General features: G+C 48.4%; 1 protein-coding gene and 1 pseudogene across 2 annotated transcripts; both read left to right on the forward strand.

Moving 5' to 3' along the window:
• Positions 1-2,053: 2,053 nt before the first annotated feature.
• Tmem14a (transmembrane protein 14A) lies at positions 2,054-5,676 on the forward strand. 2 transcript variants are annotated; one of them, XM_090355494.1, is made up of 6 exons: positions 2,398-2,486; positions 2,945-3,102; positions 3,219-3,304; positions 3,612-3,713; positions 4,515-4,602; positions 5,305-5,676. In XM_090355494.1, the coding sequence occupies exons 3-6, from the start codon at positions 3,235-3,237 to the stop codon at positions 5,342-5,344; spliced, it is 300 nt and encodes a 99-aa protein (XP_090211620.1). In that variant the 5' UTR covers positions 2,398-2,486; positions 2,945-3,102; positions 3,219-3,234; the 3' UTR covers positions 5,345-5,676. The 2 variants fall into 2 exon arrangements, with proteins under 2 accessions (XP_090211619.1, XP_090211620.1); XM_090355493.1 differs by lacking the exon at positions 2,945-3,102 and having other exon boundaries at positions 2,054-2,486.
• A 906-nt stretch (positions 5,677-6,582) lies between these two features.
• Positions 6,583-7,722, forward strand: LOC150047575 (ubiquitin-fold modifier 1 pseudogene; annotated as a pseudogene).
• Positions 7,723-24,452: the final 16,730 nt, after the last annotated feature.

Raw genomic sequence — 24,452 nt, forward strand, 5'->3', positions numbered from 1 at the left:
GGGGCGGGGCCAGGCGCGGGGGTAGACGCGAGGGGCGGGGCCTGGGCGCGAGGCGGGCCCGAGACGTCAAGGGTACTGCGCACTAGGGGCGGGGCCGGGGGCGCGAGGGGCGGGGCCAGGCGCGAGGGGCGGGGGCTGGACGCGAGGGGCGGGGCCTGGAGCCAGGGGCGGGGCCTGGGCGCGAGGGGCGGGCCAGAGACGTCAAGGGTACTGCGTACTAGGGACGGGGCCGAGGCGCGAGGGGCGGGGCCTGGCACTAGGGGCGGGGCCGGGAACGCGAGGGGCGGGGCCCTGGAGGGCGGGGATGCGCACCCGTGCTTCTGCGCAGCCCTACTCTGCCGGGACCGTTTGTGGAGCTCCACGCAGCTGCGCGGAGCCCACTTCCGGGACCTGGTCCTCGCTTCCGGGATCAGGTCCTCCCTTCCGCCTCCCTGCCGGGCTGCAGGTGAGCTTCCGCGCCGCACGGATTTCCTTCCCTACACGGTAGCGTCCTGCAAAGGCGAGGAATAAGAAGCGCCGAGGCTCCGGAGCGGGGCAGGGCCTGGCCGGGGCGAGGTTGTGCAGAGCCTGTCCCCAGACCCCCTGCACAGCTGGGGTGGTGCAGAGCCTGTCCCCAGACCCTCCTGTACAGCTGGGGGGGTGCAGAGCCTGTCCCCAGAGCCCCTGTAGAGCTGGGGTGGTGCACAGCCTGTCCCCAGACCTCCTGCACAGCTGGGGTGGTACAGAGCCTGTCCCCAGAGCCCCTGCACAGCTGGGGGGGTGCACAGCCTGTCCCCAGAGCCCCTGCACAGCTGGGGTGGTGCAGAGCCTGTCCCCAGAGCCCCTGCACAGCTGGGGTGGTGCAGAGCCTGTCCCCAGAGCCCCTGCACAGCTGGGGTGGTGCAGAGCCTGTCCCCAGACCCCCCTGTACAGCTGGGGTGGTGCAGAGCCTGTCCCCCAGATCCCCCTGTACAGCTGGGGTGGTGCAGAGCCTGTCCCCAGACCCCCTGTACAGCTGGGGTGGTGCAGAGCCTGTCCCCCAGATCCCCCTGTACAGCTGGGGTGGTGCAGAGCCTGTCCCCAGACCCCCTGTAGAGCTGGGGTGGTGCAGAGCCTGTCCCCAGACCCCTGTACAGCTGGGGTGGTGCAGAGCCTGTCCCCAGACCCTCCTGTACAGCTGGGGTGGTGCAGAGCCTGTCCCTAGACCCTCTGTAGAGCTGGAGTGGTGCACAGCCTGTCCCTAGACCCCCTGTAGAGCTGGGGTGGTGCAGAGCCTGTCCCCAGAGCCCCTGTACAGCTGGGGTGGTGCAGAGCCTGTCCCCAGACCCCCTGTACAGCTGGGGTGGTGCAAAGCCTGTCCCCAGACCCCCCTGTACAGCTGGGGTGGTGCAGAGCCTGTCCCCAGACCCCTTGTACAGCTGGGGTGGTGCAGAGCCTGTCCCCAGACCCCCTGTACAGCTGGAGTGGTGCAGAGCCTGTCCCCAGACCCCCTGTACAGCTGGGGTGGTACAGAGCCTGTCCCCAGACCTCCTGTACAGCTGGGGTGGTACACAGCCTGCCCCCAGACCCCCCTGTACAGCTGGGGTGGTGCAGAGCCTGTCCCCAGACCCCCTGTAGAGCTGGGGTGGTGCAGAGCCTGTCCCCAGACCCCCTGTACAGCTGGAGTGGTGCAGAGCCTGTCCCCAGACCCCCTGTACAGCTGGGGTGGTGCACAGCCTGTCCCCCAGACCCCCCTGTAGAGCTGGAGTGGTGCACAGCCTGTCCCTAGACCCCCTGTAGAGCTGGAGTGGTGCACAGCCTGTCCCCAGAGCCCCTGCACAGCTGGGGTGGTGCAGAGCCTGTCCCTAGACCCCCCTGTAGAGCTGGAGTGGTGCACGGCCTGTCCCTAGACCCCCTGTACAGCTGGGGTGGTGCAGAGCCTGTCCCTAGACCCCCCTGTAGAGCTGGGGTGGTGTACAGCCTGCCCCCAGACCCTCTGTACAGCTGGAGTGGTGCAGAGCCTGTCCCCAGACCCCTGTAGAGCTGTGGTGGTACAGAGCCTGTCCCCAGAACCCCCTGTACAGCTGGGGTGGTGAGGATGATGTCTGCCTCCATCCCCTCCCGGCTTTCCTTCCTGGCACTTTCTGCCACTTCACCTGCCAGAGTCTCCACCACTCTGTCCTCTTCCCCTTCGTGGCTTATGTGGGCTGTGCAACCCGGCTTTCTCACCAGGCCCTCAACTGCCCTGCTCCACTGTGTTGTTTATTTAATTGTGACGATCTCTGCCAGCACAGAAGAGCTGTCTCTCTCTGAAACTAGTGACAAGGTAAACGTTTACAGAGAGCCTGGCTGGGGGTAATCCAGTGCTCAAGAGGCAGAGGCAGGAGGATCACAAGTTCTAGGACAGCCTGGACTACATAGGGAATGCAACCATCATGTGGACTCTTAACTACCTGGAGGCTGAGATCTGAGGATGGGAGGTTCAAAGCCAGTCCTGGCAGAAGAGTCCGTGAGACTCTTGTCTGCAGGTAGGCATCAGAAAGCCAGGAGCGGGGGTTTGTTCACGTGGTGGAGCAGCAGGCTTGAGTGAGAAGGCTAAGGGAGAGCGCTGGCCCTGAGGTGAAGCCCCAGCTTTGCCCAGTGCTCGTCTCTGCACGTGTGCGCACACACACACACACACAAAGTAAGCAACACCTTCAGTCGCCAAGCAGTCATTTTCTTCCTTTTCTGTCCTTCAATGTGGGAAGAATGGAAGGATGAATATTAGCACAAAAATGAAAGATTACAAGACAGTTGCTAACGTCCAGGCAGGAATCCAGAGGAAGCAGAAGCCATTTTCTGTAGAGCCTGCTGGAGGCCAGGGCAGCTACTTGAGGAGGAGAAAGCTGGTGGGGTCGGAGGCTGGGCCGCAGGGTTGTGTGGGTGGAAGGGAGGAGATTGCAAAGTGGCCATATCGGCCACGGCTGAGTCCTGCAGTGTACAATAGTGTTACAGGACCCGGCGGCCCAGAGCAACAGACAGCATGGGCAAACTGCACTGCTGAGGGAGGAGAAAGGAGAAGCCACTGAGGTGCCCCGCCTCCTCTCCAGCTCATTGAGGTTGATGGGGCACGGCGGGCTGAGAAAGAGCTCAGTGCTGAGAGTGGTAAGGCTTGAACCTTCTCTTCACTGGGCTGGAGAGCTAAGCTATCTGGGTCTAGGTTGTAGGTTTGCTCCCCTTCGCTCCTTTATTCTGGCCTGTGTTCTTCCCTGTTCCTTTAGAACTGTGCCCTCACCAATGGATCTGATTGGGTTTGGTTTTGCAGCTGTGGTGATACTAGAAAGCATTTGGAGTTATAGGCGGAAAGGTAAGCCTGAGGCAGACATCCATGGAAGCACTTAGAGGGGAGAGGGTGGGTCCCCTGTGAGGGGTCTGTAAGGGGGCCGTCTTGTCAGAGAGCTAGGGAACTGGCAGAAGGGATTCATGGGAGGAAGCTGGTGACATGGGGCCAAGAATGAAAGTGTGCTCTAGGGCTTAATGTCTTTGTCCAGTGAAGATACCCAGCTCAGAGTCCATTTGAAGGTGTGTGTAGGGGGTACTTGAAGCAGTGGGGTGGATTTCTTTTGTTTGGGGGTTCTCTTTGTGTGAACTTTCTCCTTTTCCTCTCTCCCTAGGTGGTGTTGTGTTTCTGATTGCCGGTCTCTTTTTTGGAATTTTGTCTGCCTATGGTGCTTATCGCATCTCCAGGGACCAGCGAGACATTAAGCTGTCGCTGTGTAAGTAAGGCATCTGTCTTGCCTGGTAGCAGATAAGCCTCTTGACACTTCACAGTAGGTTTACCAAAAAATGTGCTGCCCGCTGTTAAGTGGCTTTGTGCCAGTATTGGGTGAGAACAACTCTTGCTCCTTTTTAGCTCAGATAAAAAAATTACAGTACTACTATAAAGCCTTCTAGTTCAATTTCTTGTTATTGGAAAAAATAGATTAAATTAGAAATGGCAAAATGCTTAAGAATCATTCCTAGATTTTCTATTACCTCTCTCAAATGCACATTTAGTATAATTTTTTTAAAATCTGCTATGAACATATCTGAAAAAGAGACAGCCTTGAGTTATTTAATTTACACACAGCTTTAGCACTCTACTCTGCATTAAGTCTTGATTGAGAAAACCAGAGCCGACCCAAGTTTAGCTTTTTGCCCATTAAGCCAAAGAGAATGTCCACAGAGGAAAGACAGTGGACACCTCCATATTTATGTCTAGGATTCATGGCCACCTTTGTCTATCTGGAAAACAATATGTGGTAAACTAATCCTAGACTCTGGAGGCTGAGAACTCTAACGTTTGAAGCCAGCCCTGGCAGAGTCGGTGAGACTCTCACCTCCCATCCAGGACTCCACCGAAGCGGGAGCTGCCGGGATGGCTCCAGTGGGGAGAGCACGGCCTTGTCTTCTTGGTTTGGCTGGCACTGGCGTGAGCCATCACCACCTGGCCTGTGGAGTTTTAATAATGAGAGCTTTGAAGCCATGTTCAGTTCTTTCCAGAAACAAGCCCTGACGGTGTTGGGACTTGGTTTCAGACGCGGCGTTTTTCCTGGCCACCCTGATGGGCACGAGATTCAAGAGGTCCAAGAGGATAAAGCCCGCCGGGCTGATGGCGGGTTTAAGGTGAGAACTGCTTTGACTGAGACTTTCCTCTCCCACCCTCTGAAGTGCTGACAGTTTGCCAAGAGTTAGTTTCTCATTCAAAAGATCCCGCCAGTCTGACTGTCAACCCCAGAAACTGCCATGGTCTCATCTGACTTTGGTGTTGCCATCGTTTTTATTAGGTGTACTTTATTTGGCGGTGGGGGAGGGCTTGGGTCTGAACTCAGAACCTGTGCTTGCTGGGCTGGCACTCTGCCATTGGAGCCAGGCTTCCCTGGCTGTTTTTCATGGTTCTTTTTAGCAGTTGGTCTTGCCTTCCTGCCCTTGAGCACCCCTGGGCCACAGTCAGCCCACTTTTGGCTTTCTGTGGTGGCTGGGATCACGGGCTGTACGGCCACAGCCAGCCTCTCTGATACAGCACAGCCTGTTCTCAGCCTGCCCTGCAGCTCGAGACGCGCCCAGCTGCAGGGGAAGATGGGATCTCATGAATGTTTCTGGCCAGCTGGCCTCACAACCTGTGATCCTCCTATTCTCAGCCTCCCACGCAGTTTAGTGATGGACCTGAGCCTGCACACCTGGCTCGGCTGTACTTTTTTACCCTGGTACTACCTGATCTCATATACCCACGTACACCTCGTAGTGTAGTGTGTGTGCCCCTCGCCCCTACCCCTGCCCCCCCCCCCCAGGTATCGGAGTGACCTCCTTTGTCTTTGTTTACTTCAGCTTCTTGATGATCCTGAGACTTGTCCTGCTGCTGTTGTGACCCTCCAGGGGGGCTGAGGACGGAGGGCTATATCCCTGGCAACCTCTGGCCCGCCGTGGGCAAACTTAAAAGATAAATGTGTTCGCTGGGTGCGGGTGGCTCGTGCCTGGAGGCTTGGCTACTCAGGAGGCTGAGATCTGAGGATTAGAATTTGAAGCCAACCCAGACAGGAAAATGAGATTCTTATCTCCTGGGAGACTCCTACCTCCAGCTACCCACCAAAAAGCTGGAAGTGGAGCTATGGCTCAAGTGGTAGAGTGCTAGCCTTGGGCAAGGAAGCTCAGGGACAAAGCCCAGACCCTGAGTTCAAGACCCAAGACTGGCACATGCGCGCGCGCGCGTGCGCATACATGTGCACACACACACACACAATAAATGTGTCAGATGGCTTATGTTAGAAATAAAAACAACACTTTGATCCCTGATATAAATACTAGTTTGAGGGGTTTTTTTTTAAAGCAAAACCTTAACCTTGCCAGGCACTGTTTTCATTAAAGTTATTTAATTGTAATATGCTGCATCTATTTTTATAAATGGGTTGCTTACTTTTGAACTATTCTAAATACTTAGACTTAAGTAAGTTTCAGCTAAACTGTAACATGTCAGATAAGGGAATTCTTTAAGTGTAACTATTTGTCTCCATTTTAGAAATGGCATTTGCCTTGCTCCAGTGTTATCCAAAAGAATTGCATTCTCAGGGCTGGGAGTTTGGCCTAGTGGTTAAAGTGCTTGCCTAGCATGCACGAAGACCTGGGTTCGATTCCTTGGTACCACATACTTAGAAAAAAGACGGAAATGGTGCTGAGGCTCAAGTGGTAGAGCTCTACCCTTCAGTCCAAGGACAGTGCTCAGGCCCTGAGCTCAAGCCCAGGACTGGAAAAAAAAAAATGCATTCTCAGAGCATTTGTGTAGCCTGGCAATGTAGTCAGTATTCAAATAAACCCTTTTGTGTAAGCCTGTTTCTTTGCTGTTCGTGTCTTCTCTGTGGACGCAGTCCTCGCCTTCATGCTCAGTGAGTCGTGAGAAGGTGTGGGGGGGGTAGGGGGGTGTTCAAGCCAGGCCCCTGCCCCTCCCCTGGGGCAGATAATCAGTCTCAATTTTAAGAATCTCTTGGATTTGTCTGCCTGGGCTGGCTCTGAACCTCCATCCTCAGAGCTCAGCCTCCTGAGCAGCTGGGATTACAGGCGTGAGCCACAGTGCCTGGCTTTTCATGTTTTTCATCTGAAAGGGGAAAAAAAAAATCTTAAGAGAAGGCTGAGGTCCAAAAATAGCACGGGATTAAGGAGAAGAGTGACCTTTCTCCTTTCTTCTTGCAACTTGGACAAAAGACAGTGCTTGTAACTAACCTAAGTGGACTATCTAAGAAATTTCTTAGAAAGAAGGGAAGTGGGTGTGCTGAGAGCTGGAACGCCGGGCAGGTGAGGGCGGGTGTTACTTTTAATAGGGCAGCGCATACCTGTGAGGGCTGTGGGGAAGGCCTGGGCTCCCTGTGACCCAGCACACACTGCCTTGATGAAGAGCTTAGCCTGGAGCGCAAGGCTGCCTTGAAAGTATTCCAGTTAGGAGATAGTTAATACGGCTTGCTTTTAGCCTTTAGTCTAGGAACCCTGTGGATGAGTAAGGAGGAGGCAAGGCGTCCCTCCCACGTGGACAGGGCTGTGGCCTAAATACATCCCACGTTTTCTTACTGTTCCCTTTCACAAAAAGTCTCTAAGGGGTTTTCGGAGGAAGTGGGCTGTCCGGGGAACTTGGCGCCAGGATTGGGTCCCAGGCCCCCTCCACTATGTCGAAGGTTTCGTTTAAAATCACGCCGCCTTACAAAGTACTCTGTTCCTGAAAGTACACCTTTCACAGCAGTCTTAATGTTTGCAGCAGAAGAATTTAAAGTTCCTGCAGCCACAAGTGCAATTATTACTAATGGTGGACTAGGAATAATTCCTGCACAGACAGCTGGAAATGTTTTCCTAAAGCGTGGTTCAGAACTTCGAATTATTCCTAGGAATGGTGTTGGAAGTTGTTAATGTCAGCTACTTGGAACATACAGTTGCTTTTGAGAATAAGGACGGGTATATTTTGCTGTTATAAAATTGAAATCAAGCATTGGGCATACACTGAAAACACCCAGGAGTCAAAAAGCAATGAAAGGTGACGCAGTCCTTTCTCGTTGCTCTTCCTGTGAAGAGGAGTGCCTATGGACCGAGGGTACCACCACTGCAGAAGGTCATTGGATTGCCACCTTAAAAGGCCAGAGTTCATTGGAGGCAAATGGATCATCCAGCATTGTGTTTCAGATGGAGGATGATTGGTGGACCATTCTTTCTGAGAGCACTTGGATTAAAATTCATTAAAATTGTAATGAATCTTAACATTTATTTGTCCTTGATTTTTAAAAGTAAATGGATTTGGATGGCAGGTGATTGTTTGCTACCATCTGATTTGTACACATAGTTTGATTTTTAAATATATACTTTATTATGAAGATAATTTTCACTGAGTAGGTGTCAGGCTTCCATCAGTTATGATTAAGTGTCTTGTGTCATTTTAGTATCAAATCAAAAATGGAGTATTTTGATCAAACCATTGAGTATATAAATTGATGTCTGATACCAAAATGATCTCTCAAATCTAGTATTTGTCTTGGTGGAAATTTAAAAGCCTTCTTTGCTTAGTTTTTTTTTTTTTTTTCAGCCAGTCCTGAGGCTTAAACTCTGGGCTTGGGTACTGTCTTTGAGCTTTCTCAAGACAAGTGCTCTACCACTTGAGCCACATAGCACCATTTCTTGTTTTGTTTTGTTTTGTTTTCCTGTGTATGTGGTACTAAGGAATGGAACCCGGGTCTTCGTGCGTGCTAGTCAAGCACGCTACCACTAGGCCAAACTCTGGCTAATCTTTTGATAACTTTTTTTTTTTTTTTTTTTTGCCAGTCCTGGGCTTGAGCTCAGGGCCTGAGCACTGTCCTTGGGTTTTCTCAAGGGTAGAGCTCTACCACTTGAGCCTCAGCACCACTTCTGGCTTTTTTCTATGCATGTGGTACCGAGGAATCAAACCCGTGTCTTCGTGCGTGCTAGTCAAGCACTCTACCACTAGGCCAAACTCCCGGCCCCTCTTTTGATAACTTTTAAGACAAAAAACTTAAGAGAGTGTTGTTATAGTGACAACATGAAAGGTACAGTGTAGCCTCATTGGAAAGGATAGTGAGTTACACTTATTGAGTACTCAACTGTTTTTTTTTTTTTTTGGTGGGTCATGGGACTTGAACTCTGGGCCTGGGCACTGTCCCGGAGCTCTGCAGCTCACCCCTTGGGCCACAGCACCATTTCTGGTTTTCTAATGATTAATTGGAGATATGAGTCTCACAGACTTTGCAGGACCCGGGCTGACTTTGAACGTGAATCCTCGGATCTCAGCCTCCTGAGTAGCTGGATTACAGGCCTGAGCCACTGCGCCTGGCAAGCACGCATGGATGTGCTCATCCATGGCGATAAGAAGCCAGGGAACAGAAGGCGGCCAAGCTTTGACAAGAAGGGAAAGTAACAGGGAAGAGGAGCAGGAAATTCACACCATGTATACAGAAAAAAACAATTTTGTTTTGTTTTGTTTTTGTCAACTCACAGTAACAAAATAGTGCATGTTGGAGAAAACAGATAACAAAATGCTCGACAATCCTAAATAAATAGCAGAGAAAGTGAACCATGGACCTTGTCAGTCTATCAGTTTCAAAATAAGTTATTAGAACCTAAAGAATCAAATACATAATGGAAGATTTTATTTGCCATTCAAAGGAGTATCAGTACCTGTAGTGTATCGTGGATGATGAATAATACCTCTAGAGATTCCGAGTCAGTGCTTAACCTCCTGTCCTGTGAGCTCTCTAGAGGAAAGGGTTGTGTCTATAGGAGGTTTTCAATAAAAACTTCCTGAGTCATGAATGAGCTATCACACCAGTGTTTACTATAGCACGTCTCCGTGTACTCACTTCCCAAGGCTTACTGGGAGGAAAAAAAGAAATGATAACAGGATCAGCATGTGAAGGTTGACATGGTAATTTGAGAAATGTACCAGAGCCAGGCACAAATGATACACAGCCCCCATTTACTGGCACAGTGTTTGTGGGACCCCTCAGCACATTTTTAGACATGGCAGGTACCTGTAATACCAAACTGCATGGATGATTGAGACTGGGGGAGCTATGATTTCAGGTCAACTCAGGTAGAAAAGTCTGTGAGATTGCATCTCCATGGAGGGAAATTGGACTCGGGGCCCCCTGTGATTCCAGCAACAGTGTGAAGTCTAAAGTAGACTGTGGCAAGAAACCAGACCACATCTCAGAAATGTGGCTCAAATGGTAGCACTCCAGCTAGTATGCAAGAGAGCATGCCCCGAGCTCAAACCCAGGACTGCCTTGCTTCCCCCACTCCGAATTACCAATTATTACAAAGTTGATTAGTAGAAGGATGCTAAATTATCAAAAGGGGAAAAGGCTGATACCAAAAGCATACTACTAATACTTGAGGAGGTTTGTTTAAATTCTGATGCCCAAAAGTTCCTGTTTCATATAAACCCCTGAAGTTTTGGCTTAAGGTCTGCTGTTAGCACAAAAATCTGCCAATTGCATAAATATTTCTGTCATAATGTTCTCTTTGTTTTGGAAATTAAATTGTACTTCTTAAGACTATTTTATTAGATAGCTGGAAATTTGTTATTAAGTAAATGTGGTCTGTAAGTTCTTTGTGCAGAATGTTAAAGTTTTATGTTTAAATGTATTACTGATTCATAATTAATTTTACAAAAAATACATCTTGTTATACTATAAAACAAAAAAAAATGTCTCTAAGGTGGAGCTTTTGGGAGATTTGCTTTCTCCTTTCTCTTCTTAAAGATCTCCTTGGAGACCAGGCACAGAAGCCTGTGCCTGTAGCCACAGCTACTTGGGAGGCAGAGGTAGGGCAAGGAAGAATCAAAACGCTGAGCATGTTGGCACACAGCTATCGTTCCAGGCCATAGGTGGATGCCAGGCCAGGCTAGCCTTAGGGGAAAAAAGTAAGAGTCTATCTTCAAAAAAAGGGGGGGGGGGAGTTTGGCCTAGTAGTAGAGTGCTTGCCAGACCAGGTTCAATTCCTCAGTACCACATACATAGAAAAAAGCAGGTAGGTCTGCTCACAGATGCCTGGGCATCCTTCTGCAAAGGAGGGCTTGGTCAGACACCCCTTTGGGACAGGGGCCATCCTTGAGATGCAGTGGACTTTGTAAACATGTCTGGTGCCCAGGGGTGTCAGCTTGTCAAGAGAGCCCTCCGCCCCCAAGATGCACCTGTCATTCCTGTAAGATGTCCTGGCCTACTTCCCAGAGTGCACTTGTGCTGTAGGCATACAGACAAGGTCAGAGGAGACATGCTTGCTTTTTTTTCTTTTTTCCTTTCCACTAAATGGTGCGGCTCCTTGAGGGGTATAAGGCTTAAAGAAAAGGACATAGTGCCTGTGTGCTTCTAATCAAGCTACTCACGAACACAGTGAGTGCCTCTAACTTCCTGTCACCATGCCTCCTTTTCTCTGGTTTATCCTACCTTATTACTGTTTACTCATTTGGAGCATTTTTAAAGGGAGAGAGACCGGGCATGATAATGTACATTTTTATGATCCTAGCATCATAAAGCATGGATAGAAGGATCATGAGTTCAAGGCTACTAGCCTCATCTTCCTGGCGAGAGAGAGAGAGAGAGAGAGAGAGAGAGAGAGAGAGAGAGAGAGAGAGAGAGAGAGAGAGAGAGAGAGAGAGCGCCCAAGAGCCCTTAAGACATGCCCATGGCGATAGAAACTCTGCACAATATAGTATCATTATTTAGAATGTACAGAGAGAGTCAGGACTTCGGTTGATAGAACTGAGTTTTCCCGTTGCCAGATCCTAGACTAGCACTTAGAAGGTTTTGAGCTTTGGGAGGCAACTCAGCCCTCTGCTCGGGGCACCGCGGCTCTTCTCTAAGTATGACAGAAGTACCGGGGGAGGAGAACACAGACTGAACCAGTCACGCTCCCGCCTCTTCAGGACGCACTGGAGAGATGGTGTTAGACTATGATGCGCTCATCGACTCCGAAGTCTCAGCAGCTCTAAAGAAAATGTCTTGGCCCCCTGTGCCAACCCCTTCCTCAGTACTCCTGGTCAGTCATGCTCCTGACTCAGTGACCTGTCAACCGGGTCCCTTCCTTGTCCCTGGCCTTGCCTTGTGTGGCCCCTCAGGTCCGTCCTGGCCATTCCTCCATCCTCTGCCTTGGAAGCACGCAGTCAGAACTGTCGTGTGTGCCCTGTGCTCACGTGGCCTGGAATCCAGGAGCAAACAAAACCAGAATGGCAACGTTTCGTGCCTGCAGCAGCGGCGTGAGCTGCACATACTTAGAGTTCCCACCACGAAGAGGCTGGATGCATGCTCACCCAATCCCCTGAAGAGCCTTGCTGCCCTTTCCCCTGGCACCCCGTCCTGGCCAGAACCCCCGCAGCTCCCGTGGATCTGAACAGAGGCCTCTTTTTCTTGCTGCTTCTCCAGAGCTGAGTGGCTCTGACCTGTGCCTGCCACAGAGCTTGTCTGGTGAGCCCAACGTGAAAGGCTCCCACTGATCGTTTCCTTTCTGGCCTCTGCCTCTGACAGGGGCCTGGCATCAATAGGACCTCTGTATGGGAGTGGGGTTCCTGAGGGAGTAAGGGGGGCCCAGTGAGTCACGAGAGCAAACCTCCCGGGGACTCTTTGTGTTCCCCCTCTGAGTTTGCATCTGTGTGAGGAATTCTGAAAAACTGATGCTGATAAAGACCCGGTTCCCATCAGCGTACACAGGATCCCTGGTAGACAGGAAACGTGAGTGGCTGAGAACGGGGCCTGCTTCTTCCCATACGGCCCACATGAATGGGGCAGGGGCACCCAGCCAAGGAGGGTGCTGGCTGGGCTCAGCGTGGGGGAGATTCGGCCCTTTCTGAGGAAGCTCTTTTCATTCTGCTCCCATAAGAACAAATCGGCCATCTATCTATTCTCAGCCATCCAATGCCATTTTTTTTTGAGAGTCTGATTTTCTCTTGCCCCCTTTGTTCACCCCGGCTGCTTCAGCCTCTTGAATAAATAGCGTGTTCTGTTCTGTTTGTCACAGGACTCGAGTGTCTCCCATCAGGAGTTCTCACTGTGACAGGGTTACACTAGAGAGAAGCTAAACCTTCCTCCAGTCAAACCCAGTTCCAGGGACCGATGCACGTTAGCTGCAGTCATTTATGTTCTGTCTGAGTTTTATGGCAGCCCAGAACTTGTTTGTTTATATTAGGAATTGTCATTGACAAGGGACTCATTTGGTGGCAGAATCTTTCCTCTGTTCTCAGAGCACAGCAGTCCCACGTGGTCAATGCTTAGGCTGGGCTGCAAGGCTTCTCCTATAGCTCCTGCTTCAGTTTCCTCTGCAGTGCTGGGGTTACAGGCATTGACCACTGTACTCAGCTAGAATAAATGTTTAGAAAGAACAATCTGAGCAAATTGCTTACAAGTACAGTGCCTGGCCACATCTCTGCTGTCCCCTGACCTGCTCCAACCCTGTGTTTCTTCTTCCCTAGCGTATTTGGCCTTTGTAAATAAGCTGCATCTAGAATCTTTACGGTAAACTTGGACCTTGTACTCAGAACTGAGATTTAAGAGAACTCTATGAAGGCAATCAAAATATTTCCCCTGACCACGTGTGCCTTCACTGAATTATAATTCTACTTCTTGGACCTGTTTTGCTATTCTCTTTTAAAGTGAAGCTCATATATAAAAGTAGCATAACTGTCATGATTGCTTACCTGGGCCCAGGAAGGGAGAGAGGTCACAGGGAAAGGGGAAATGGCTAAGCAAAGAAAAGGTGGCAGTTTCATGAAAGGCTGGCAACAGAGATCTCAAGAAGTCACCAGAGCAAAACATATGTTTGAAGTGGACACTGCATCTTAGTTTAAAAACAAAATAAGGGCCAGCACGGTGGGTCACACCTGAGATCGTAGCTACTCAGGGAGCTGAGATCTGAGGGTAGTGGTTCATAGCAAACCTGGGCAGGAAAGTCTATGAGACTTGTATCTCCAATCCAAAAATCCAGCATTGCAGATGTGGCCCAAGTGGTAGAGTGCTAGAGCACAAAAGTGCCCTGAGTCAAGCCACTGTACTGGCACAAAAGCAGCTAAAGGAAGAGAGAACGCGAGCGTGGGTTTGGGAGAAGGGGGTACACACAGTGGTCACCTCAGTTCCTGTGTTTTCCTGTTGATTAAACTCATTTTAGTTATGTGATGGTGTGTGATATCCCAGACATTACAGGTGCTAGAAAAATCCAACCTGAACAGACACATGATACCAAGATGGCAGCCCAGCTCTAGCCAGACAACTGATCCCTTGTATTCCAGGGCCAACCCAGGAATTCTCCAAAGAGGCTGACTGGCTGTGACACGCCTCCTCTGGGTGTGGACCTACCACGGAGGAAGGGGGAAGAGGCACCTCCACCAGCCACATGGACAGAAGAGTAACAGTGGGTTCTGTTACTAGAAACTGGGTGAGTGGATAGGCTCTGGCCAAGAAGCCACACCCACCCCACAAGGCCCTCAGTCCCCATGTCCTGCAGTCAGTTCTGTGAGTCCCATGGCTTAGAGTTCTGGCACAAAAGCCATTTCTACCAGAGGACCTGCAGATGGAGGGGGGATTGAGACTGAGGATAAAACCCACTTCTGTTTAGAATGACTGCACTTGACTCTTTGACAGCCTTGCCTGGAAAGGCCCGTGCTACAGGCAGAGCTGTTCGGTTCTTCACTGCCCTGTGAGGAACTACATACAAAATTCGGGTACAGGATTTCCCACAATCCTGTCTGGTAATGCCTCTCCATTCCCTCCTCTTCCTTGTCCCCCTGTCTGTCCTCTGTGCTCAGGATGTGTCTAGGTCTCTGACTGTCACCCTTTCATCTGTGTCTGTCTCTCGCTCTCTGGTTCTCCTTATTCTAGGACTAACTGGCCTGTTTCTCTATGTCTGCTTCTCTCTTGTTTCTTCTTTTTAAATATCTTTTTTCCTGCCTCCACGTGTCTCATTCATTCTGTCTTAATCTGCCTGCTTCTCTCTTTCTGAGTTTAAGTAGCTCCCTGTCATTTTCTCTTCCTCCCATTTTCACTTTTTGTGTCTCTCCCTCTCTCCACCTACCCCTGGTTCTATTTTTTCTGTTGTATGTAGTTCTCACTGCTTCAGATGAGACTGCAATGTCCCCAGGTCCTGATTATGCCAAATGTTTATGAGCAGACAGAACAATAGTTAGTGAGGATGGAAGACAGACCAGAAGAAAGGAGAATTTAGAAACAGGAAGTGCTGATGGGCCCAGGGGTTGTTTGAGCTAAAAATTGACACAGCACACATACTCGTTAAAGTCACCAGCACCTGTAAACAGGCACAACTAAAGTTGGGTTTGAATGAAGTATTGTTTTCCTTAATCTATTGTCTCGGAAAGGCTCCCGGGGGTTTCTAAGTGGCCTGGCTATCTGTCTCTGATACACAGTCTCAGTCCGCAGCAGGCAGCAGAGGTCTGCATGAACTGACATGGTTATATGTGCACTAGTGGGTTCCCCCAGGCCAGCTCCACCCCATGGGGCAGTTACCCCCACACTGGCCACAGAATGATGCTCAACGTAATGAAGGCTAACACCGGACCCTTCTCAAGTCTGACTTAGGGTTACTAGGTCAGCAGATGCCTGCAGATTTTCACGTTGGAAAATCAACGTGAGTGTCACGGCTTCTTCCTTGACCACCTTCTTTAGTCACCAGTAGGTAAATGATAAAAAGAATATGAGGGCCAGGTTTTTTTTTTTTTTTGCCAGTCCTGGGGCTTGAACTCAGGACCTGGGCACTGTGTCCCTGGACACTTTTTGCTCGAGGCTAGCGCTTTGCCATTTGAGCCCCAGCGCCACTTCCAGCTTTTTCTGTGTATGTGGTACCAAGGAATTGAACCCAGGACTTGGTACATGCTAGGTAAGCAGTCCACCACTAGGTTACGCTCTCGGCCCTCTTCTTTTCCTTTCTAACCTGTATTTTTTCTATCAGAGCAAGCTAACTTCTAGGAGTCCTGTTTTTCCTGTTAGTAAAATGTAAGCTGGCCAGGGTTGAGTGCGGGCCTGACCCTGGGTCAGTGCTGGTCGCGAGGGCATTGTTCACTTTGTGGCCGTGAGGCTTGGCTCTGGCTAGACATTGGGAAGTCCTGCGCAGTTTTCAAAAACTCCAAAGTCCAGGCTGCAGTTTAAACCCATCGCAGAAGAACCCCTGGGCCTGAGACGCAGGATTAACCCCTCTGTACATCACCTTTAAAATAACAATAAACAAAATTTAAGAGTTGCTAGTTCCAGGGTTAAAGTGTAATAAATGGGAATTTCTTCAAAAAGAAAGAAAAACAAGTATCTTTAAACCTGCACTTCACTCCCTCTGAGTTAATTTTCTCAAGATTGTCTCTTCCTACAAGCTCATCTAAAATGAAGGTAAAAAAATGGCCTCCAAAATGTCCTTTATTTGGTCAGAATAAACATGTCACACATGGCATTTAGCAGTATGTACTAAATATTTTCCAGGTTGAGAGTCCCTTAGCCCCACTGCTTATTACCAAAATGATTCTCCATTTCAAATTCTCCTCAGATTTGCAATATTTGCATATGTACAATGAAATACCTTGGGAATGAGACCCAAGTTTAAAAATGAAATTCAGATATATTTCATATGCAGCATTACCTAAGGTAATTTTTTTTTGGTCAGTCATTGTCCCGTCCAGCGGGATGTCAACTAGGGCCAAGAACCTAGAGGGAGGAATGAAAGGGACAGGAGACACGAAGAAGGCAGCAAGACAAGCGTTCTGATCAAGCTGCAAATTTTATTTTTCACACAGGGGTTTATATGCCTCTTCAGGAGAGGCAGGAGGGGGTTGGGGTGTGGGAACCGCTTGGGGCAGGGGGTGTGGTAATGGGATGTTTGCTTCTGCTCCGGGTAGAAGCCAGGTGGTAGGATGTTTGCATATCAATGCAAGCAGACATGCAGGCACCAAGAATTCAGGGAAGGGGAGAATGTCTCCGACATATCCTCCCTAAACCTTAAAATAAGTGAGGGCGAAGATTTAATCTGAGTGGGGGAACAGAGGCCCTAATAGAAAGGAGATCATGTTGAGCAAGAAGCAAGACACACTAGCTGATGTGTCTGTCTTTTTGGTGAGGATGCCAACTTATCGGGCGCATCCCGCCCCGCAGGAGCTCAGGAAACAGCTGTGAGGTGGTGATGGAATCAGGCAGGGCAGAATATGTGGCAGCAGCTTCATCCAATGGAATGTCACACCTCCTGCTGGATTGCCTGCAAATTTCTGCGCAAACTGGTTAAAGCAGCTTAACCTAAGGCCTGACTGCAGTGAATTCTCCCAATGATTCCCTGGTCCCTTTATCTAAAGGGGATTGACGGCGGAGATTCATCTTCTATAACTTCTTCAAGCTGACTCAGGGGCGTTGTCTCTGTACTTGACCAGGAACCTTAAAAGGCTTAGCCTATTTTACCAAGGGGTTGCCAGGATTAGCTATCAGGAACAATGATTTGCTCCAACTAGATCATATTTGACATTTAACAACTGCACAAACCTTCTTTAGCTTCAATAGTTTAGCTTACTTAGCACCCATTTGCAAAGGCATTTTCCTGATTGTCTGGGAAACTAAATCTCTGCAACCTTAAACAATGCTTTAGTTGTCAGATCTAAACAGATTAATAGAGACACAAGTCTCAGATCCACAAACTTTCCTGAATTTGTGGCTGGAGTCAAATCAAACTTTACTCAGTTAGGACTTTAAACTACCCATTATCACAGATGATTGACAAGTTCCTGCCCAGTTATGGAAGGCATGGGCATTAGTAAGGCATGCTTATAAACTATTCTATGACCTCCCGGCTCTGATTAATATTGAATGGCCAAGCACAAGTGACTCTAGGGTCTGACACCATCTCTGCCATCCACGCAGAGGCTTTCTGCATCTGGATACTTCATTGTCCCAGTAGTGTGTCTCCACACAGGGATAAACATCCCATTGGCATTTCACTTGCTTGGTTGCTGGACTTGAACTCGGGGCCTGGGCACTGTCCCTCAGCTCTCCAGCTCAAGGCTAGCACTCTGCCACTTTGAGCTCCAAAGCAACTCTGCCTCAATTAGCACTCTGCTGCCAGATTAGACACCACAGTCTCACAGGGACCTTTGCTTTGCCCGGGCTGGCTGGAAACTGCAGTTTTCAGATCAGTGAGTCCTACAAAAGGCCACGTTACTCCAATTAGAGCAACAAGGTGGTCGACACAGAAATAGTCTCTAAGCATGAGCTTACCTAGAACCTGGTAAAAGCCAAAGTTACATCTGAATAAGGATTGCTGTTCTTCTCCATGGGCTAGCTGGAAGTTACAAGAGCAAGCTGAAATAGCAATTAAGCAATTACTTTGGTAGTCCTGATTTTCCTTTTTTCTCTTTCTTTAAACATTTAAGACAATTTCACTTTCAAATATTGTTTAGAAACCCATTTCCAATGTTCTTAAAACTTTTGCTGATACTGGCTTAAACAATCAACACCTTAGCCTTTATTTGCAATTGAAAAACCTTTAAGGGCACAAAGAACTCCTTCTGCCTTCAGGCCCCCTAGGGCTCAAGTCACTCCTCTTGCCTTTTAGAAAAGGGCTTTTTTTTTTTTTTTTTTTTTTTGCAGTTTAGATTACTGTCTTAAACTCCAACAACAGTTTAAACTCAAATAACAGTTTTTCCCTAATGCAAGAACTATAGACATCAGTGCACCAAAAGTCTAGGTCTGGACTTAGTTTCCTCTCTTTTTTTTTTTTTTTTTTAAATACACCCAATAGCATGGAGATAAACCTTTAAACATTCCTTTAAAATACTAATCACATTATCCACATTTTACCATCAGATTTGCAAGAAAAGACAGACAGGCAAAATTTCTGACGTTAATGAACAATTTCACATTTAAATCTCTAATACATGTTTCCAAACTTTAACTTAAAGTAATAAATCCCAAATTCCCTAACATCTCTGTGCTAAACAGGATACAATGTTTACAATGTAAACAGCTGTATGCCTTGCAATAAAATGCAGATTTCAGGATCTAGAAAAATATTTACCAGTTTTTCTTTAAGACAATGCAATAATCCTTTGAGACATAGGAAACATTCAAACCTACTAATTTTCTTGAAGTTTAGACTTAGATTTACCCAATTGCTTTTGTGTTTCAAATGAGCTCAACCATTGTTTTATACAGCATGCTGACAATTTAACCTTGAACATGTTCACTCACACCCATTCGTACACACATTCATACTCAAAGATCTTAAAGCGCGCAAAATTAATATCGGCCGTTCATTTTCCGGAAATTTTAGTACCATGAGGGTTTTTTTGTTGTTGTTGTTTTTTGTTGTTTTTGTTGTTGTTGTTTTTGCAAAGCTTATTCTTGGAGGTGACAACCAGGTTTTTTGTTGTTGTTGTTGTTTTTGTTTTTAAACAAAGCTTTCTAACAAGGCAACTTAGCTGAAATTTATTCTTCCAGAGTTTGTTTCTGATATCAGACATATTACTTTTTGCAGATGAAAGTTGGGTGGGAGTCTTAAACCTAGGAGAACTAAGACAAGTCTGTGTCCTGTCACCAAGTGTCTCTAGACTGTCACTTCAGCAGGTTGTAGGAAAAAGGAAACTGAACGAAGCCTGCAGCTGCTTTGTCTGGCCTCTGCTCACCTCAGCTGCAGCGGATTGGGAGGGGCCATACCAGGCCCGAGTGGAGCCAAAACTTTTTACTTCCCAGAAATATTCAAGTAGATAACAAGGATGTGTGCTTGAGTACACGCAGAAAAACCATAAGGATCCATATTTAGAACTGGTACCAATTTTAAAGACAAAACTGGACAAGGAAAAATATGTAACACGAACAAGACAGAGAAGAGACTCCTAAACTTTTGATGGCATGCCTGGCCTTAAACTACCAGCTGGCAGATGGAGTCCATCCTAACACACTTAACAAAAGGCTCTGAAACAAAATCAGACATTGACATATACTCAATCAGATATACTTACCACAAAAACATGAGCTCAGGCGAATGTTTTCACCAAACAGCTATTTTTAGATTTAGACATGTCTTGCTGGTGGGACTCTCAGGAATGCTGTTATCCACAAGAAACTCAGAAGGGGGGGGGCGGGTCAAGGCGTCCCTTGACCACCCAGGCCTCTGTATTATAAAAATAAAACAAAACAGAACAAAACAAAACAAAACACATACAGGGGGTCGGCCGATACTTACCTCTGGAGGCCTTTGCTTTTCACCTGGGCATCTTTTAAACGTTAATGTCCTTAGGGGCTGATGAGTTAACTTGCTTAATCAATCTCTCAGGCAGCCATCTCGGTGCCGATTGTTTTTGATCCAGGACACAGGCTGAACCGCGTCCCCAAATGAGTACTGGATCTGGACCATTCCAGTTATTAGTGAGGGGGTCTCGCCACATCACCATAGGCGGAGACGTATCTAGAGAAGGGTGCCAGTGGCGGTCTGCAGCCAAATGATCGTTATTATCCAAAGTCAGAAAATTTAACACAAAGAGTGCATGACTTAATCGATCACGGGGGGAAGCAAAGGATAAAGAAGTGGGTTTAAGCCGCGTAAGCCAAGTTTTTAGCGTTTGATGGGCTCTCTCAACAATTCCTTGACCTTGTGGGTTATAGGGGATTCCTGTAATGTGATTAATGTGAAGCGCTTCACAAAACTGTCTAAATTTTGCACTAACATAAGCAGGACCATTATCTGTTTTAATTTTAACAGGTTTTCCCAGAACAGAAAAGGCTGTGACAAGATGTGAAATAACATCCTTTGTGGCTTCTCCCGAATGAGGGGGGGCAAAAATGAAACCACTATACCTGGGCATCTTTTACAAAAATGGTTGTTAAAGGAAAACCACTGTTTCTAGAAAAAGCAATCTTATCTCAATAGCATAAATATACAAATTATTAGGAATTGATAAAAGACTTGGGAGCCCTGGTCGGGTCATTCCCATGGGCATACTGCAGGGAGATCATGAAGAAACCTGTATTTGAAACTTGTATTTGCCTGACCTTATTAATTTTAGTAGCTCCAATTGTTTTCCCGGCCAATAGGTCATTGCTCCACCCACAGGGCGGGGGGCATGCAATTAGACTATGGCCCCTAGAATTGGGGGAGCAGTTCTATGCTAATTGTTTCATAACTAATGCAGTCATCATAAAATGTCACAACATCTATATCTTGTCTCTCCCTAGAGATTACAGGGCAGGTCCTCTTTAAGAGCAGCGGCTGAATGGCTCTGGCCAGGACAGGGGGCTTGCCAATTGCTAAGATGCTGCTAGGCCAGCTACACCCAAGAGCTGGGGCCTGTGGCAGTTTCTAGTTGCTGGGAGCTTAAGGCCTGAGAGGATTGCTGATGAGCCAGGCTTTGGAGGATGGTTTTGGCCCAGGCGAATTAGGCCCATTTTTGGAGACTGCTTTCTTAAGGTCTTTTAGGGCAGGTCTATTGCCCCCAGGGTTAGCATTTATCAAGCATGGTGGGGAGGAGTAAAATGGCGGCTTAACCCGCCCTTTCCTTTCAGGGGAGGAGCTGCCGCGATATGGCGGGTTAACCTCCTCTTCCGGTTTAACATGAGGTGAAGCGTGGGAGTAAAATGGCGGAGGCTGCTCTGCCCTCCAATTGTCTGCCGCAAATTTTGGGGCAGGAGCACTTGGTGTAGGGCTCTGGGGCCCGATCCCAGGATCAAAGGGGCCCAAAAATCCCTCCTCAGGGCGAGGCTCTAAAACCTGAGCAGCGGGAAGGCTAACTCTCCACAACTCTGAGCACTCCTTATTTAAAGTTTCCTTGGCCCTAGATGCCTTAAGGGCAGATAAAGTCTGATAGACCCCAAGGGGAGGATCCTCTCCCAAGTTAATCTTCCTCCCTCTCACCAGGAGACATATGCAGTCCCATGTGGCCCAATTGAAAAGAATGGCTACCATTAACACGGCACACGTTAAGGCCTCCCAGAGATCTGAAATCTCCATACCTCTGCTTTTAAATCTGGACGCTATGAGCACCGGTTAATTTTGTAGATCTGACCTGTCCTGAGCAGCCAACAAAATATCAGAGTGTAGGGAAATTGTAAAAAAGCAGTCTTTAAGATCAATGATCATTTTTTATCTACATAAAAACAATTCCTTGTCAAACACATTTGGTAAAGGCTATTTCCAGCATACATGGCAAAGCATGCACTATTTACAGTTTCAAGCAGAAAATCTTCCTTATTTGACCACAATTGCAATAACTACATGAATCTGATCTCCAGCTTGGCTCTGGGTTACCGGGAAAGCTAAGAAGGTTTGGTTTTTCAAAAGCAAGGTGGCAGAGTTCTAAATCGAGGGAGGGAACGCAACTCTTAAGGAGTTGAATATGTTCCCGTCTATGTTGGAGTGATCACCGCAAGGCTAATAAATCAGGCATAGGGAGATCGGGCTCGTGGAGAGCCGGGGCATGAGAGAAGGGGGTCGGGAGGCCTGTCGCAGTACCTCCTCGCCGTACTTACTTAGAAGGGGGTCGGGAGGCCTGTCGCAGTACCTCCTCGCCGTACTTACTTAGAAGGGGGGTCGGGAGGCCTGTCGCAGTACCTCCTCGCCGTACTTAATTCTTTTTAACCCAAATTCTTCGTGTCTTGAGAGCCTATGAACAATTCCTGTGACGATGATGCCTGTCCCATGGTCAGTCACTTACCTTTCGCCGTCTCCACTCAGCGTTGACCGAGATGTCTCGGGCGGGCCACTCCGAGCTGGTCACACAATCACTTGGATCCAAGGTTTCCTGGAAGACGGCGTTCCTCAGCCTCACGGGCACTTGAGCCGCACGTTGGGCGCCATTTGTCCCGTCCAGCGGGATGTCAACTAGGGCCAAGAACCTAGAGGGAGGAATGAAAGGGACAGGAGACACGAAGAAGGCAGCAAGACAAGCGTTCTGATCAAGCTGCAAATTTTATTTTTCACACAGGGGTTTATATGCCTCTTCAGGAGAGGCAGGAGGGGGTTGGGGTGTGGGAACCGCTTGGGGCAGGGGGTGTGGTAATGGGATGTTTGCTTCTGCTCCGGGTAGAAGCCAGGTGGTAGGATGTTTGCATATCAATGCAAGCAGACATGCAGGCACCAAGAATTCAGGGAAGGGGAGAATGTCTCCGACAAGTCATAGGACTTGAACTCTGGGCCTGAGCACTGTCCTTGAGCTCTTCAGCTCAAGGCTACCGCCCTATCCCTTGTGCCATAGTGCCACCTCCAGTTTTCTAGTGGTTAATTGGAGATAAGAGTTTTTAGTGTCTGAGTAGCTAGGATTACAGGCGTGAGCCACTGTGCCTGGCACCTGAGGTAACTTTATAGGTCATTTTTAGTACACCTGTGACCTGCCTCATGAGATCAAATGTAAAATTTTGTACGATGGCATCACATTTGTGCTCCAAGTTTTGGGTTGAAAGTTTAAAAACACTCACCTATATTGAGAACTAAGCAAAACCAAGTCATTGTCTTAAAATTAAAAAACAAACAACCAATAGCTCTACACCCAAAAGTAGGCTACCAGTAAACAGCAAAACTTTAGAAATGCAAAATAAAAACGTCCTCCCTTCCTTTGGAAGTTGATGGCTTTGCATATATGCTCTGCCAAGTTGACTTCCTGTTCAGAACAGGAAGCTTGCAAGGAGGTGGTGGTTTACCGAGGAGAATGCTCTGAGGAAATCACGTCAGTGGTCCACGTCACCAACAAAAATACATGGCACTGACAACACATTTAACAAGACTTCTGCTCTGTGGGACACAGCGTTTTATTTTCTCCCCTTGAAAAGAATTTATTCTTAAGGCCAAGCTCAGATGGCTCACACCTCTAATCCTAGCTAGTCAGGAGGCTGGGACCTGAGGGTCATGGTTCAAAGGCAGCCTGGGGAGGAGAGTCTGTGAGACTCCTCTACAATTAATCAACAAAGAAGATGGAGTGGAAGCCGGAAGCGGTGGCTCACGCCTGTCATCCTCGCTACTCAGGAGGCTGAGCTCTGAGGATCGAGGTTCAAAGCCAGCCCAGCACAAAAGGACCTGAGACTCATCTCCAATCAACCTCCAGAAAACCGGAAGTGGGGCTTGGCTCAAGGGGTAGGGCAGTAGCTTTGAGCTGAAGAGCTCAGGGACAGCACCCAGGCCCAGAGTTCAAGCCCCATGACCGCCAAAAAAAAAAAAAAAAAGATGAAGTGGGCCAGGAGTTCGGCCTAGTAATAGAGTGCTGGCCTAGCATGCAGGAAGACCAGGGTTCAATTCCTCAGTACCACATACATAGAAAAGCCAGGAGTGACGCTGTGGCTCAAGTGGCAGAGTGCTAGCCTTGAGTAAAAAGACCAAGGACAGTGCTCAGGCCCTGAGCTCAAGCCCCAGGACTGGTTTAAAAAAAAAAGATGAAGTGGAATCCTGGCTCAAATGGTAGAGTGCTAGCCTTGAGCAAACAGGCTCAGAGTTCAAGACCTAGAACTGCTGTACACACACACACACACACACACACACACACACACACACACACACACACACACACACACAACTTCAGACGCACTGGGATGCTCCTGTGAGTAATAAAATGCACCTCTACCTTACAGCCTTGCAGAATTCCTGTCGTCAGAAGTTGCACAGGGTTGACTGTGTGTTTCCCGATTTCCCGAGGTGTAATGGATAGATGCTGCTGTGTTCCAGCATGGCCGCCCACTGCAAGCTGACCGCCCAGTCCAGGTGGTCCACTACTCATCACCCGGCAGCCGCTTCCCTTTTCTTTTTGTGGTAAGAACATTGAACGTCGACTCAGGTACATATACCCTGTTATTAACCATATTCATCACACCTTCCCCTGGCTCTGCAGAGTTTATGACTAAATGTGTGTTACTGAAATGTTGCATCCTTTGATGAGTGTCTTCCCTTCTCCCCTGCCTGTCAGCTCCTAAGAGAGAGGGTTATGTCATTCTACGTGTATGATTATGGACCTCTCTCCCTCTCTCTCTCTCCCTCTCCCTCTCCCTCTC

Source organism: Megascapheus bottae, chromosome 22 (genome assembly GCF_031878675.1).
Source record: "Megascapheus bottae isolate mThoBot1 chromosome 22, mThoBot2.hap1, whole genome shotgun sequence".
Classification (NCBI taxonomy): Eukaryota; Metazoa; Chordata; class Mammalia; order Rodentia; family Geomyidae; genus Megascapheus; species Megascapheus bottae.

Coding starts and splice junctions, on each gene's coding strand:
- Tmem14a (XM_090355493.1), top strand. CDS start 2,383: ATGCAACCATCATGTGGACTCTTAACTACCTGGAGGCTGAGATCTGAG. Junction 3,305..3,611: donor TTGGAGTTATAGGCGGAAAG/GTAAGCCTGAGG, acceptor CTCTCTCCCTAG/GTGGTGTTGTGTTTCTGATT. Junction 4,603..5,304: donor GGGCTGATGGCGGGTTTAAG/GTGAGAACTGCT, acceptor TGTTTACTTCAG/CTTCTTGATGATCCTGAGAC.